Here is an 18,454-nt window from a genome sequence, read left to right on the forward strand (position 1 = left end):
GGATATTTTTTGGTGCACACGTTCATAGTCAGTTCGGAAAAATGAATAATCGAAAACGGCAAAAAAGGAGTAGCTCTCCTTTTTTGCCGTTTTCGATTATTCATTTTTAATAGGTTAAGAAAAATAACCTTTGTGATGACTGATGATGCAAGTACTAATTATTGACATGTTATGATAAGTACTCACATACGGTTTTGCTCGATAGTTTTACTTGAAATCGAGCAAAAACCACCGTGTGGACCGCAAAACTCACAGCTCGAAGGCTCGCATCGAGCCAGTGTGAAGGCTCGAATCGAGCCGGCTTGACAAGTGTTTTGATACTAGTTTTTATTATTCGTAGCTAATTTCCTTCGAACTGGAGGAAAAGTATCGAGCAATGCTGAATGTGTGGACGAAAGCCCGAGCCGTGATTTTTACTCTACGCGATTGCTCGACCAAGCAAAACCTTATGTGAGTACTTACACTAAAGAATAAGATTTGTCTAAACAAACGAATTTGGGTAAGGAAAAGGATATAGCGTTCATGTTCCCTGTAAAGTTGTACGAGCTTTATGTTTTCGGCGTGACGCGGAGCGATGCAGTGTGGTCACTGGTCTCCGTACAATACAACGACCGACAGCGACTGACTTCGGCGTTTACACGAGGACAGCTGTAGCGCTGGCGCGGGTGGCGGTGGGAGCGGACTTGCGCCGAAAAATATGAAGCGGGAATATTGAAGACAGCGCTGTCCGACAGTACTGTACTGTCTTAGGGCCGCTCCACATCGGAATGGCAGCGGCGAGGTGAGCACTTTCAGTGTCATATGATTTTAAACTTTATCTTCATTAATGTAATACATAGTATCGCTTGACGGCCGTCCGTGGCCGCTCGTGGCCGCCGACGGCTAACTTTAAAATCATATGACGCTGAAAGTGCTCGCCTCGCCGCGCCGCTGCCATTCCGGTGTGGCGCGGCCCTTAGAAATCGATTTACCAGTTAGGGCCAGGCCACAACAGTGCGTTACGGCATCGCATCGTAAAAATCTATGACGTCGCAGAACGCATCGTGGAAATTTTCGACGCGACAGCGAGATTTCCGATGACATTTTTGCGTTGTGACAACGCATCGCATTTCTGTGCGATGTTTTTGCGATATGACCTAGCAGTGGCAGTGTTGTGGCCTGGCCCTTACTTGCTCCGTGTAAAACGGGACTTAGATAAAATATTTCTGTAAATAAAAGTTTATTTAACACTAGTTGATGCCCGCAACTCCGTTGCGCTATTTTTTTTTTATGAAATAAGGGGGCAAACGAGCAAACGGGTCACCTGATGGAAAGCAACTTCCGTCGCCCATGGACACTCGCAGCATCAGAAGTGCTGCAGGTGCGTTGCCGGCATTTTAAGAGGGAATAGGTGAGGGTAGGGAAGGGAATAGGGGAGGGTAGGCAAAGAAATAGGAGAGGGTAGGGAAGGGAAAAGGGTAGGGGATTGGGCCTCCGGTAAACTCACTCACTCGGCGAAACACAGCGCAAGCGCAGTTTTACGCCGGTTTTCTGTGCGCCCGTGGTATTTCTCCGGTCGAGCCGGCCCATTCTTGCCGAAGCATGTCTCTTCCACGTCAAGCGCGTATAATATTATTCTTTATCGCGTATATTCTTCGTTTATCGCGTATATTATTCTTCCGGGATAAAAAGTGTCCTATGTCCTTTCCCGGGACTCAAAGTAACTACTTATACCAAATTTCAGCAAAATCGATTCGGTGGTTTAAGCGTGAAGAGGTAACAGACAGACAGACATACATACTTTCGCATTTATAATATTAGTATGGATCTTTCCTTGTACCTGAGGATATTTAAAAGAATATCTTGGAAATTTTATAACAATACAAAACAGAATCTTGTTTATTCTGTGTTATTAAAACTTTAAAGGAGGCTCTTATCGAACATAAATAATTCCGAATCTTTAACAAAACCGTCTGAAGTTTGTCAATTTTTTTATGAAATATTCAACAGCTTCCCCTTATTATTATTATTTTATTTATTCCTTTATTTTCATAAATCATACAAGACGTTTGAGATATAGGTACTCTCCATAAACCACGAAGGTGTTATGAGTTCTGATGATAAGGAAGTCAATTGATCACTTATTGTATTTTTTAACTATAGATAATTATTATGTATATTATATTTTTAAGTTAATGTAGATTTCACCGAGTAAAAATGGCGTGAATAGGGGAGGGTAGGGATGGGAAGGGAAGGGAATAGAGGAGGGTAGGGAAGGGAATAATAGGGTAGGGGATCGGGCCTCCGGTAAACTCACTCACTCGGCGAAACACAGCGGAAGCGCTGTTTCACGTCGGTAAAATTGACTAGCAATACCAGGGTAGGTAATTGGAATAAAGCATTTTGATCCTTTTTTTCCTTATAGCGGCTGATTCTGTGTGTGAAACATGCAGATATATATAAATTTATCCAATGATCAACTTGAAAATCTGCTGGTAAACCTATAACAACCCTATTATAATATTTAAACTTAGCTGTCAAAAATCGTCAGAAAGACAAATTAATTCTCACTAGATTTTAAATTGGATAATATTAGTTTATCGCTTGAATAAAGCTGTAGGTAGACATGTACATTTCCTAAAAATATCTGCTGTGTCCTTTCCCGGTTCAGACCGATTCTGATGAAAAATTTGTACGTATGTGTACACGTGTTGTGACTTGTGTAGAAAGGTCTCGTGCTTTATTAATTGCGGAAAATTGCACAGTTCCTACTTCCTCGGGATTTTATTATACGCAAAGTCGCGTGGAACAGCTTGTAAAGAATATGAATCTAACAGTGCACAACCCTGGCCAGAATTTAAAAATAGCTTAACACACAATATTCTCTAACCAAGATCGAAAAGCGAAATTTAAACGACATTAATTAAGTGTTCATTCACTAAAGACCGAGGTAATTCATTAATGCTTTTCACTTCTCGTTAGTTGGTTTCAGTTCGTTCACTTCAGTTCGGTCTTGTAAGTGATTACCTCGTTCTGCTAACTGAATTAAAACCGACATTTGGAAACCAATTGAAATGTCACGAACGAATGAAGAAGAATTATTTGGTAAAGAATAATTGTAATTGTATTTTAATTCTGGTGTTCGATGTAATGGCTGTTAAGAGGATACACCAGGGGCGAGAGAAATTGAAAATAGGTATTTTAAAATGTATTGCTGTCTCACCAATCTCAAGTCTCCCACCGCAAAGCGCGATAGAGACAACACGACAAAAGTTCTAATAAAAGAACAGAAAATCTTCGATTCGTTGTCCGCTGATTCCTTCTCCAAAACTTAACCGATTTAAGTAATTTTTTCATTAAGAATTAAAGCAAGGCTTGAGCTGTGTTCCTATGTTTTATTTTTTTTGTATATTCTAGCCAGTTTTGTTTTCTGGGTGTTTGAACACAGAGGAAAATCTGGCCATTTTTTTGGGTTTTTGGACGTTCTTATCTTTTTTAATAATTAAATTATGAAAAAAAAGAAAACATACGGACATGCTAATAGTGGCCATAGATATTCAGGAAAAAAATCATAACTCTACCGGCATTATCCAGGGAGGAAACAGGGGACAGCGTTTGTATGGAAAAACGGCGGTGTGGAATCCTCTTAAGATATCAAACTTAGTTTTTATTTTTATTATTATTATTTTTGGTTTTTTTACAACGACTGGACGGCGCATGGTAAAGCTTGTATACGCTTATAATATTGCGGCGTAATTACATTGATTTTGTAACTTTTTATTTATTTATTTCGATTCACCAACAGAATATCATCTCACACATTAAATAAAATACAAACAATAGTAACTTATAGGTTAAATGACTTCCAATGACAGGTGAAATACAGCATGTAATGGCGACAAAGAAATTAGTGATGAGAATGAGATGACATGAAATGAGGTGAGACACGATTGTTATTTTTTAATGTATAACAATTTGTTCCATATTTAATAAACTACTTAAACAAGAAAAGAACATAAATATAGAGCTCTTACTCGTATAAACAAGGATGAATATCTTTCACATAATATTATTATTATTTTATTAATAGGTCGTCATGACGTGACGACTAATCATAATAAAATCTTCAATTCTTACAAATAGATAAAAATAACAATTAATGATATTTTTATATTTTATATTTATTTTTATTATAAATAAAAGATTAAAAAAAAAATATACCCAATTTAAAGTTTCTTTCAATAAAACACTACAATATTTAATAAATTATTAATAAAGAACTCGCAAATTTATATATTACATTAAAATGATTATGCTATTTCTTATTTCAATTGAAATTCGGAACTTTAATTTTATAATTATTGTTTTTTTGTGCACTTCCTATAGCATTAATATAATTATAAACCTAGGTTTTTTTATTAAAAATACGTGCCCTGATAACTGCCGCGGTAAAGCTATTACATAGCATTTTTTATCAACTTAGACAATTATAATTTGCATACGTCTAGTCGCACGCACACAAACAACGTGCCGAAGTCTGGCAACGCCGCACCGCTGTGCCAGTCGAAGGGGGGGGGGGGGGGGGGGGGTTAGGTTTATTTTCGTTACGGAATTTCTCGATTCGGTCGCCATGCTCAAAGCCCGCGATAAAAGCTATGCAATTGCTTAAGCATTTATGTCAATTGTGCAATTTCCTCTTCCTTCCTGACTGCAATTTCCTCTTCTTTCCTGACTCTCGAAGCGAACGGACGTGTTGCTTGTTGCTTGTGTTTTATAAGTGTTGGTTGAAGTGAATATCTGAGCTGCCGGAGCCCTGCCGTCCCGGAGACTTCACCCCTTCAGATGCAAGTGAGTGGAGCGGTGTAAGCTGAAATTTTGAGAATTTGCAAGTTTCGGCGCCGTCGAGGTTCGAACCCTGTGTCGTCGCGTTGCGGCCCGTTGACCCGACTATTCGACCACCGTGGACGTGAGCCGCCGACGCTAATTTTACCTTCAGTATCTAACTGCATTTTGCACACGTTAGAAGAAGAACTTTTTCGATACTAGCGCCTGTGATTTTTGATAATAACAGCTGTTGCAGTACGAAGGATTGCTTTTAATTAAAATGCCGCTCAAAAGAACACCAACTAAAAATAATAAGACTGATAAGTTCACGTCAAGTGTAACATCCTCTGAAAAGAAACAACCTTCTTGCAGTTCCGACTCCTTTATACAAAGCGACACTTTATTAAATAAATCAGCCTCAGAAACAGACATAACAAAGACAAGTACCTTCCAATTCACCACTCCACCGGACTACGTTTCAATGAGAAACAAGAGATGTAGAGACCAAATTTAAGACTCTTTCTCAACACAGCTTCTCGACTTTCAATCTGAAATAAGATCTCTTCTTACATCTTTTACTTCCACGCAAAACAACGAGCTAAAAAACGTCACAAATCAATTAAAGGAGATACAGCGAACAAACCAAAACATCGAGACGTCAGTAGCATATCTTTCATCCCAAAATGAAGAGTTTCGACAGAGAATAGTTGAACTGGAGACTCAAGCGAAGAAAGACAGAAATTAGATAGCTCTCCTAGAAAACAAACTCGAAGAAATCCAATTGAATTGCCGAAAAACCAGCTTTGAGATCAGAAACGTACCAAAGTTGCCAAGCGAAAGTAAAGATGATCTGATCGACATGGCTGTCAATCTTTCTAAAATATAATGTGTCAGCCGCACGAGGAGAATCTAAAAACTCTACACATTAGTCAAAATCGGTGGTCTGGCCATTTATCATTAGTTATGGTATATTAAGTTCAAAGCCCTGACGAATAACAAAATGGCCACCGACTTTGACTAATGTGTAGAGTTTTTAGATTCTTCTCGTGCGGCTGACACATTATAATACTATTATCAAATATTTTGCTGCGCTGTAGTGTAAAATTAAGGTTTTTAGATTTAGAGCTGAGTATGTAAGGTTAGAAACTTGGCTCTACATGAGATTTCACTACTTTTTGACACGACGAACTATAATATTACTATGTTCTCATCTTGGCAACATTTTTACATGAAAATGTTTTTGGTGGGATTTCATTTCTTTTTGTGAGCTGGTTTACGTTGTTTTTTCTTTTAGTTCATTTTTTTGGGTTCCGTACCCATAGGGTAAAACCCTATTTCATGTCTGACCCATAGATTTCGATGTCTGTCTGTCTGTCTCAAGGCTATATAATATAAATATATACGTACTTTAATATATATTATAACAGTTTACAGTACGGAACACTACGGAACGTGCGCGAGTCCGACTCGCACTTGGCTGTTTTTTTTTTTGGGTGTATTTTAGATTTCCGTACCCAGAGGGTAAAAACAGGACCCTATTACTAAGACTTCGTTGTCTTTTCGTCTGTCCGTCTGTACGTCTGTCTGTCTGTCTGTCTGTCTCCAGGCTGTAACTCAAGAACGGTAATAGCTAGAGAAATGAAATTTTTTACATATTATGTATATCTGTTGCCGCTGTAACAAAAAATACTAAAAACAAAAAAAAAATATTTTTTAAGGGGGGCTCCCATACAACAAACGTGTTTTTTTTTGGCCTTATTTGCTCTATATCAATAATAGCAACAGGTAGGTACTTGAATTTTTTTTCAAAGTCCTTAGTTATATATCTACTTTAATATTTAATAATAATATTAAAATAAAATAAAAAATTAAGGAGGGCTCCCATACAAAAAACACAAATTTTTGCCTAATTTTGCTCTAAAATGGTACGGATATAGGTTAATTTCGGTTTGATTATTTTTTTGTTGTTTCAGTACTAATATTATGTTACATACCGAATTTCAGCTTTCTAAGACTTCAGGAAGTACCCTAACAGTTTTGATGATCGGTGAGTCAGTGATCAAATTGTGGGTTTTTGGACACCTATAAAATCTAAAGTATAATAGCTACGATATTCAAACTTTGTGCATTTAATTACTATACCCATGTCATTATATCTTAAAAATTTCAACTATCTGGCATTATTCAAACCAAAGTTACGAGGGTTCAAAAATACGACGAAACGTTTCGAGAAAAGGTAGGTAGTGCCCTTGCGCGCTTCGCTTGGCTCATCTTGGCGGGGCCACTCCCGTGCCCCCAGATTTTAACTCCACTATAATATATAATAAATAAGACGAACAGACACATTAAATTAAAAGTCAAAGAATATCTTATTTATTTAAGCTACAATGAAGAAAAAAACTAATAGAGCCGCTAAAACTATAGTCTAAATATATACACACTCACACTCACACACACACACACACACACACACACACACACACACACACACACACACACACACACACACACACACACACACACACACACACACACATACACAAACACAGACACACACCCAACTATGAATCAGTAGATAATATTTAAATGTACATACTAATTTTGTTTTTTTTTTTTAATTTATATTGTAAGTTATTTTTTAATTTGTCCTAGCTCTATCTTTAAAAGCTCAGTATTAGATTAAGAGTTTTGTAGTATTTTAGATTAGTATGTACTTTTACTACACTTATAAGTTTCTTTATTTCCCTTGTAGATGTGGAAGAGGGATGTTGCCTGATACAGGCTAAGCCTACTAGGTAGCTTCCATCACTGTACTTTTACTGTAACTTTTGTCAATGAAATAAAGAATATTTATTTATTATTTATTTTATTATTTATGTATCTTGATTATTTAAAATATTTTATTTGAAAGCCCGCCACAGACTTAGCTATAATATACATTAATATTTTTATGGCTAGGCATATTACTATATATTTTCTATACAAATTTTCGCGTGACCGCACACTCAGCTATAATATATATTTCTGGTAGCTACTATAATAATATATAATATACGGTATATTAATATACCCTGTATATTAATATACCGTACTATAATATTATTATAGTACGGTATATTAATATACAGGGTGTACCAAAAATAAGTGATAATACTTTAGGGTGTGTACGTGTTCCTTGTAGAGAGTTCACTGTGAAAGTAGCAGCGCTGAAAGACCAAATTTTTTTTTCACTTTTGTATGGGGAAACTCGTGACGCTCGGGCCCTTGCCCATACAAAAGTGGAAAAAAAAATTCATCTTTCAGAGCTGCTACTTTCATAGTGAACTCTCTACAAGGAACACGTACACACCCTAAAGTATTATCACTTGTTTTTGTTACACACTGTATATTATTATAGCTAAGTCTGTGACAGGCTTTAACAGTAGGTAAAACTATTAAGGCTCCGTCATTTAATTGTCATGTTATTTTGTTTTTTCAATAAATATATTTTTAAATACTAAATAATCATAACATCGACTTTAAAATATTCATGTAAAAAAGTCGATTTAAAAAATCAACTGAAATATTCCGACTCAGATTGAAAATATTCGATTCATTGTCCGCCGCGATGGAATAATATTTAAGAAACGCCGTTTTCAGTTTCATGAATGAATGAATGAAAAGACAATCATGTCAAAGCCTTTAAATTGGCGTCGCTTTCGAGACGAGCTTTTAATTTGAACTCACCTAGGGTTGCAACTCGTCAACTTTTTCCTCCAAAGTTTTGTTTATTTTGAGGGCCCTGGGAGCTATTAGTTGGCAACGGATCGCAAAGTTGGTGAATTTCAAAACTCAGAATATATTTTAATTAAATTAAGTAAATTGAATTCTTGAAAATGTTTAAGAAGCATTTACTTACAATTATTTACCTTCAAGGGTTATTAAAATTATTACTAAATAATATTAAGACACGATTTGAAGGTCAGCAGATCACCAGGTGTATATTAAAGAGAGAGCCTGTACACGTAACACAAGTTCAAATACTCGGTACAGGGCCAGATGGACCAGACGGACGCGATGTAAACGCGTCCATAAATTTTATCAATATCATTAAAAAAATAATTTATAATTTTGTAAGGGCCTGTTTCACCACTTCCCGATTAAATATGTTTGATAGGCTATCCACAACTTATCTGTCAGATAAGTTGTGGATAAGCTATCCGGTACTTATCAGTAAGAGGTGAAATAGGCCCTTAGTCTCGTTAAAACTCGAGAATGGCTGAACCTATCTGGGCTAATATTTTAATCATGAAATATTCGTGTAAGTCCAGGGAAGGTTTATATGTATACGGACTGAAGTCATGCGAAATACTACGTGGGAGAGCCATGCTTCGGCACGAATGGGCCGGCTCGACCGGAGATATACCAAGTTCTCACAGAAAACCAGCGTGAAACAGCGCTTGCGCTGTGTTTCGCCGAGTGAGTGAGTTTACCGGAGGCCCAATCCCCTACCCTACCCTCCCCAATTCCTTCCCTTCCCATCCCTACCCTCCCCTATTATCCTTTTCCCTCTTAAAAGGCCGGCAACGCACCTGCAGCTCTTCTGATGCTGCGAGTGTCCATGGGCGACGGAAGTTGCTTTCCATCAGGTGACCCATTTGCTCATTTGCCCCCTTATTTCATTAAAAAAAAATCATATCAAGTAATATTAATAGGACAATAAAGAGCTATTAGCTTTTTGACAACCCTACATCTGAGGCTAAGCCCGCGAGTCTCGTGTGGGTTTTTCATTAAAACCGCATTTGTTCAGGTTTCAGACAGTGAGATGAAACGCTCACTATTACGCAAACTAAATGCACTCGACTTTCGCCATTAATTCTAATTGGCTTATGTGTCATTTTAGTGTCAAATTAGCTGAAAATCGTTTGGGTTTTTAACCGACTTCCAAAAAGGAGGAGGTTATACATGTATGTATTGTTGTGGACATTTTTTATACAGTTCATGTTTTCTTTACGAATGTAACCAGGACATTTTATACGAACTTAAATAAAAGTAAATAAAATAGTTATATTGTTCTTCTAGGGAGTAGAGTACTTTGAGCAAGCGCACTCAGTAGAGTAGGTAGTACTCTATGTAGAGAATTTGTTCAGCATGGTATTACTTATCAATTATCAATTATCGAAAACGAGGAGTATTCATCGAATACCAATATTCGAAAACGCACCAAAATATCTGTCCAAGTGGTGAATTTACGAGATATTTTTTATTTTTGTATGAGCTCATGAATTTGCGCTGGGGCGCTGGACCGTCCAAAAAAAACTCTTTCAGCGCTTTGCCACTTTTACGGTGATCTCTTTATAACGGACACATACAGACCCTAAAATATAATCACTAATTAGTTTTCTTACACCCAAAACGCAGTGGAGTAAGTATTTTTATTAATTTTAACAAATTATTGCGTTGGCTCAAGTTTCGAATTATTTAGATTACTGGAGATAAGTAGGTAAAAATAGGGCTCAAAGATTCCGTTACATACATACAGCCCAAGCTCATAAAAGCGTGTTAAAAACATTTCGTCCTATTCCAATCCCATTAAGATTGCTTGTCACGGTGGAATTCACCCTCAAAGACTTCAAAATCATGGTAATTCTCCAAAAGTCACACCCATGTTTGTCTCGTGTTACATCTGCGTGAGACACCGCCGGAGATCACGCGTCAACCTTCATTCTGCTTATAAAAATACAGATCCTTTAGACTTTTATGCCGACGGCATAAGGATTATTCTCGTATATACTCTGTAAAATAATTTGGATGAGACTATAAGAATAAAACAGTAGATATGCCCGCTACGTCGTTGAACATTAATTATTTAAGTTTTCTATATGATGCCCGCAGCTCCGCTGCGCAAAAAGTCGTTTACCGCGCGAGAACCGTACATTTTTCCGGAATTAAAAGTATTCTATGTAATGACATCAGGAAATGTCCTGGTACTCAAAGTATATCTGTCGCAGTCGACTGGTTAAAAAAGGCATGCAATCGTTTGATTGCACTATATATATATATATATATATATATATATATATATATATATATATATATATATATATATATATATATATATATATATATATATATATATATATATATATATATATATATATATATAGTCAAAGGGCTCTAGCTAAACAGCAGAGCCCTTTGACTGAACAACAAATTGCATGTCAGGCATAAAAATCTAAATAATAAAATAACAAATAAAGGATATGGACGAACAGTCCATAGACGGCCCCAACTTTATAATAATAAAAAAAAATTAACACGGTTGAGAATACTGCACTGACATAATATTCAGCGACACAGGTGATTACTCCACACATTTATTATTAAAAACCATTTCTCCCACATTTCAATACAAAACTAGAAGAATAACTTGAAATTCTCCAACAAAATTAATATAACCATGATTGCGAAGGCTCTTTCGAATCCGAAAAGTCTAAATAGAAAACGTTGAATTTAATTCCATCTTCACATAGTTGGCCCGGCGAGTCCCACAATTCGCGAAGATATGTCGCCACATAAAACGAACCGTTGACTTTTATGTTCTACACTTATTTTTGCTTATTTTACGAAATAAAAGTGCGAAAAAGTAGGCAAAGTATTTATGAGTTTACAAATCGTTGCTTTTAAAAATTTATTTAATTATTCAGAAAGATCTACCAATACTGTAAAAAAGTTTGTGTTTTGTATAGAATTAAAATATAAGTACTGTTCCCAGGCAACATTTTTTTGTAAATTAAAAGTTCTTTGTTCTTTTAAAATGTAAAGTGCTTGAAGGAGAGCGTCTCCACTCTCCATCAATAAATATGAAGGAGCAAAACGGTCTTTAAGTTCTCTTGACAAAAATATTTTCATTATAGACGGACAGACAGATAGACACTTATTCAGTAATGCTTAGTCTGATCAAGCGCAAAACAAGCCCACAATATTAAAAACTAATTTAACCTTTTGTTCTTAAGAGCGGGCTGCCAAATTTTGCTGTGGAAATTAAGTATTGCGATCCCGGAAGAAGATTGACTTAAAAATGAAATCAAGATATTTTATTTAATCATTGTATCTGATATTTGCCTAACGGAAAACACGATTCACTTATTTTGACTCGATAGTTATATTTTTCGAAATTATGAATCTTTCTGGACTTTTCAACAAATATCTGTTACACTTATTGTATTACTATCATTAAATACCTTGGACTACTACAATCACACACTTTATAAAATAATGGCTAAAGGAAATATTAGTATTGTAGGTATTTAATTTTTAATTAATCATCAAAAACAGTTTTGGGACTTACGACCTTTACTTTCGTGGCGATATTGTTCACTATTAGCTGCAGCGTAAAGCACATTGCTCGGGGGCATGATTCATGGAATCATTATATCACGACTGGAGCGACGTAAGCGGGCCTAGCGTGCTTTGATATTTTTGGCAGCAGGCTCTTAAAGGTACAAGATGGAACTATGCGACACGCGACAACTGCAGACGGCATGTCGTCGTGATACTACTGGTTTCTATCATAAAGTTAATTCCGCTAGGTATATTAATACCTAGCGGAATAAAGAAACAAAGGCCTGAGCAAGAGAGATGTCACTATCAGTAGCACTGCGTGGTAAAAAGATCCCTGTGATACATGACAGCAGCACTCTTTTTTGACGTCCAGTCGGCACGTGCCACACGTTGACAATTTAAGCTTATAGAATTCTGTTCAATCATGCTTGTGTAAGTGTATACGTACACATATTTTGCACACAGTTGAAAACCAATTTTGGTTTCGTTTGACAGCTCGAGATTGTTGCTCTATTCCGCTGGGTATATTAACTTTATGGGTTTCTATGTATTTCAATGAATAAGGGTTGATTCAGACCGCAACGCGAAGCGTAGATGCATTTCAAAATTTATATGGATTTGACAGATTCGCAAGACATCTCACGCAATTGAAATCTGTCAATTCCATACAAATTTTTCCATACAAAAGGACAAAAGCCTCGTCGCTTTGCGGTCTGAATTGACCCTGTGTCGCTAGCTTCGTGGCGCTAGCTGCGGAGGGTATTTCATAGAAATACATACAAACCTGTAGTGTCGCGACGACACGTCGTCTGCGGTTGTCGCGTGTCGCTCGGTTCCAACTTGTACCTTTACAGTCGACAGTACTTTTTTTTTTAATTTTTAAATGTCTAAAATGCAATTACTATGTCACTGATGATGATGATAATGTTCTATAATAATCCATTTGTGAAGTTATTATCGAGCAACAAAAAGGTTAGGCTGGGGAAAAGAAAACTTCGTTGATCGTTCAGGGAATTTAAAAGCTTTTTACGATATAACAGTTATTATATGTAATACATTTATATTTAATGAATAATAATGGACTTGGAAATAAAATACGACTTGAAGGGCCTGTTTCACCACTTCCTGATAAGGCTATCCACCAATTAACTTGACAGATCAAGTATGGAGAATCTGTCAAAAAAGTTGTGAAAAGCCTATTAGGCACTTTATCAGAAAGTGGTGAAACAGGCTCTAAGTCGTTGTTCTAATATTTTATTAGCTAGCTATTTCTCGGGTTTGGTATCTCTGAATCATAATATATCTAGAGATTGAGAGAAACCTCTGAATAAGCATCAATAAAGTCCTGTTTACAAATTTCCATGCATGTTTCAACCCAGTCGACGACATTAATTTTATCATCGCTAACATAATACAAAACTTCAGTAATAACTTCAGTAGAAAGATTCTACTTTCTTATCTTCTTACAATCCCTTTACATGCAAGATGCTTTTGTTATTTGACGAGAAGTGACAAAAAATCAGCCCAGCCAGTTGAAGTCTTGCAAGATGCACGGTAATAGAAAGTAACTAAAAATCGAGAATCACTCAGTAAACACGAATTTGATGACACTTCTAAAACTAATATCAATCCATCAAGCCGTTCAGGCTACTGTGTCTTTTTTTTGCGGAAGATCGGGTCTATCCGCAAGTCTGCTGCGTCTGAAGATGGTGGTGGACCCTTACTTACCAAAAACACGGCGGTCAGCTGCAGACCCTGCCAAATAATTATACAAACATAATCTCGAAAAATATAACCGTCCTTCTGACGCAGCCGGGTAAAAACCTATTCAGCCCTCAGAAGACTTACAGGATGCTAACATGACATCTTAACTGTTAATGCAAATTTGCCTCAAGATGCCACCATCATTGCTATGCCTCCTCACGTAACGGCGGTAACACATGTGTTGGGTTAATTAACTAATTAGATTTAGTGGCGCGCACGGGATGCACATACAATTGGACACTAAACTGTTGGCTGTATGCAAAATTGACTATATGATAAATGGACTATGACACTCGATGTTAGCTAAATGGTGCCTAAGTTCACCGAAAGACCTTGAAACAATAAATCATGATGTTTAGTAGATCCCTTCTAAATGATTTAGGCAACATCGTTTCAAGAACTTGTCTTCAAGATTTTTTTCCGGATAAGTGATTGCAGTATGCATTGCGGTAACTGTTTATTTTTTCGCGAATCTAAATCCTGCCTGCCCGCTTTTTAAAATACCTAACATTACTCTCTGCCTTTTTCCAGAACCATGCGTCCAATTCTCGCGCTGCTCTTCATCTGCCTCCACCTGTCAACTGGTACCTCCAGCAGCGACGACAGGCGATGGCTGGTGTCCCTCATAGACCTGGTGGAACTGGATTACCAGGACCAGTGCGACCAACGCGCGACGGCTGCATGGGAGGAACTATTGGGCAGCAACAAGGGCTTGTCTTTAAAGGTAAGTTTACGACGCCAAATTTTTAACCTTATGACATTCGAATTGAGATGACGCGGACGATGCTAAAGCAAAGAATTGGGAAAAGAGAGGTGTTGATGATATCAGTTGGGCCATCATGGTGAATAGCCACATTTGCCATCATTAATGTACAGCTGTCTACACTCTATAATATACACAATCGACAACGATTGCCTATATTGGCCCATCATGGGCATAATATAATTTGGGTCTATAGTACCAGATATCTTTAAGATAAATCATGAAATGAATTATAGTCATATCAAACAAATACGATAATATATTGTCTATGATATTATATTATAAAAAAGATATCTGTTTTAACATCTGCGTAGGTGGGCCAGGGGCAAACACCAAAAAAATGGCACACAGCCGCGACTTACAAAAAACAGGTGCTTACCAAAAATGCTGAATATTCGATAATCTAATTTTCAGAACGGTACGAAGCTCTGGAAAATATTATTAAGATTCATTGGGCCAAGGAAAATATAATTACGGCACATATGATATTTATGCGAATGGGAGATAATAAAAACAAGATTATAAACAAGCGCGTAAAAATGAGAATACAAGAATTTATTGCCCTATTTTGACTGTATATTGGGTATTTAATTATTGGATGTTTTCGCCTGTTTTTGCCCTGCGTTTCCGGCACTTATCTTTTGTACTTGAATGTTGGAAAATATTAAATTTTCTTGACATATTATTATACTAACTGAAATAATATAATATAACGTAAAAACTGTAATTTCGTCTCATTAGGCAATTCTACAAGGATGTTATGACACGGGCGAAATCAGAGCGCTGCCATCTTGTAAAGTGTCATTTGACACTCCGCGCTCCTATCTGTCATCCGGAAACTATTTGACATGTGGTCGAATTATATTATTATGAATTGTCGTTGGAGTTTCCCATCCACGGTCTCATGACAATGTCATCCAAGCACAAGATTCTTGTAGGTCTGTCACATTTTGACAACAACGCCAAAGAAGGGGTTTTGATTTTGGCAGCCATGTGTGTATGTATGTTCCGTCGTCAGCTAAACTGTTGGCCCGATACGAACAAATGAAGTGTCAAAATTTCAAAAGCATACGTTATATTTATAGTTAGTTTTAGAGTTATAGTTTTTTGAAACGGATTGTTATTTCTCAGTTGGAGCGCGACAAAGCTTACGGTATATTCGCCAGCAAGCAGAAGACAGACATCAAGACTGCCTTCACCGCGCCATCTTTGTCTCCTGATGATGACGTGCTTCGGAGACGAGTGAGGCTGTTGCTGCAGCCGGGAGACACGCTGTTGGAGACTGAGCAGTGGATCCGGGTGAGTAGAATTACCTAGTTAGATGATAAGAATCAGTGACATAATGGCTAGTTTTTACGAGGTTTATTGGGAAAGCCAGTTCAATTCAATGAACCTAACGCAATATTTATAAATCAACAAGATGACGCCCGAAATCCGTTGCGCCAAAATTCGTTTATCGTGCGGGAACCGTACATTTTTCCGGGGTAAAAAGTATCCGAAAAATTAATGAAGTTTCCTAGGACATAGTCCTTTCCCGGGACCTCGACATTACCAAATTTCAGCAAAAGCGGTTCAGCGGTTTTGGCGTGAAGAGGTAAACATACCGACACTTTCGCATGTATAATAAATGATCAAACGAACTTACCAAGTGAAGTTCGATCATTATTATATGAGTCGCTTCATTCGAAGATATATAATTAACCAGTAGTACCTTTGTATATCTGCTTGGCATACGCGTTTTTTTAAAGATTTATGTAGGTAAGTTGAAAAATTACACGCTCGCTAGATCACAGGGCGTTCCGGCGTGCCTCATTATGTTTAGAGAGAAGTAATGCAAAAATCTTTCTTTCTTTCTTTGGGTACTGCAGCAAACATAGTTTCGTGCAGACTGGGTGGGAGGGAGATTATATCTTCGAATGAAGCGACTCATATAATAATGATCGAACTTCACTTGGTAAGTTCGTTTGATCATTTATTATATTTCTTCGCTTCATTCTTCGATATATAATTAACCAGTAGATTTTCAGAGTAACGAAAGAAAGATTTTTTTTTTTTTTTTTTTTTACGAAAAACAATACTTATTTATTATGAATAGTAATCATTATATTCGAGAAAGAATTTAATAATAATAACAGTCAGTAGAAACGAAACGTAAGAAACCTCTATGGTTTGTGATTCAAATGATAACACACTGGGATCATGGTGATTAATGATTATACATAATATTATAATATAACTGATTCAGCGAAACTTTGTTCGTCGATAAAATGATGGCTAAGGAAAATATCGAAAATATTGTAGTCGCTAGTCCTGCCTGTCGACTGTCGTCTTACTGATCGTGTCCAGTTTCAGTCCCCGTGTCGACGCTCGTGTCGGCGCTCATGTCGATGCTCGTATCGACGCTCGTGTCAACGCTGCCCCGCTCTCGCACAGCACCTGCTTTATCCAGCGACTAACCGACTGGGAGTTGGCTGTTCTATGCGGAGCGTTAAACGTTAGCAATAATAACCCGTTCTGTACCATTATCCTATTTAATATAATCTTGAATAACCATCGCACGGCGTAATAACTTAAATATAACTTGAAACTTTTTTAATAAAAAGGAATTACATAATTTAATATCATCACCGATCCGATCACGCCCGGGAGTTGATGTCTTTGTAATATGATTTTCGATACCGATATTTAAAACCGTAATTTTTTATTATGCCGAGTTTTATTAGGCAGAAAGTTTTAAGTCAATGAGTAATGACCCGTATTCAGTAGGTACAAAGTGCAAGAAAAAAATAATAATAATTTGTAAGTGGATTGCGGGTACTATACGCCTCAAGTATGTATTTATTATACAAATATTTTTACCGGAAAGCTTATTTCGAAAGACGCTTCAGTCTTCACACATTCATCTGAGTCAATGTAACCAACCAATAATGTCAACATTGTTAATAAACAATGACAGTGCACAGGCTGTAGAAGATATTATATGTCAAATTGTTTGGCTAAGGTTCCGATGGAGCGGACGAAGATCTCTGTAACATTTCTATTAACTAATAAGATTGGACAGAGTATAAATATCTAAAATCTAATTCAAAGTAAAATATTTTAGAATAAATTTTAAGGTTACTGCTTTAGCTGGGTCCGGCTCTGAGGTCGTCGATAATGTATGCATATAATGTAATGCATATTAATATGATTGAAAGTCGAGAATATTGTGTTCTCGGTCCACCAGGCTAAATGTTTTAACAATTATTCAAGAATAAGTGTGATTCTGTTATCGTATTTATCATTGCATATTTTATTTAGTATTAAATATTTTAATCGCTGAAAACCAGTTGCATTCCGCGGCGGGAGTCAGAAATCAGGATATGAAGGTGTCAAAACACCTATCAGTTGAGTTAGCTCACGAATAGTACACTGATTTAACTGTTCTATATTATTCCGTTTTTAATAGGCATATACTATTACATAATATATCTAATATATAAAATTCTCGTGTCACGGTGTGCGTATTTGAACTCCTCTGAAACGGCTCGACCGATTTTCGTAAATCTTAGCGAGCTAGGGTTGAGAATCAGACAACATCTACTCTTTTATCTTTATAAGTGTATTCATTTGTTGAATAAATAATAGTAAATTATTACAACTCGAAACTGCCGGCGACCATTGTTTGTGTGACGGGATAGCAATCATGGACTTTGCCATGGTGACATACTTATTTAGCCACTTCAATAAAATAATAAAAGTATTATGAGCGAAATACTTTAAATGGCAAAACAACGTTTGCCGGGACAGCTAGTATATATA

General features: G+C 36.7%; 1 protein-coding gene across 1 annotated transcript in view; it reads left to right on the plus strand.

Moving 5' to 3' along the window:
• Window positions 1-18,454, plus strand: part of LOC121740308 (angiotensin-converting enzyme-like) — a 254,324-nt gene that overhangs the window by 213,351 nt on the left and 22,519 nt on the right. The window contains exons 5-6 of the mRNA XM_042132979.1: window positions 14,422-14,614; window positions 15,785-15,952. Coding sequence (XP_041988913.1) covers window positions 14,426-14,614; window positions 15,785-15,952 — 357 coding nt within the window. The 5' untranslated portion in view covers window positions 14,422-14,425. The remainder of the gene's footprint in view (window positions 1-14,421; window positions 14,615-15,784; window positions 15,953-18,454) is intronic.

Source organism: Aricia agestis, chromosome 3 (genome assembly GCF_905147365.1).
Source record: "Aricia agestis chromosome 3, ilAriAges1.1, whole genome shotgun sequence".
NCBI lineage: Eukaryota > Metazoa > Arthropoda > Insecta > Lepidoptera > Lycaenidae > Aricia > Aricia agestis.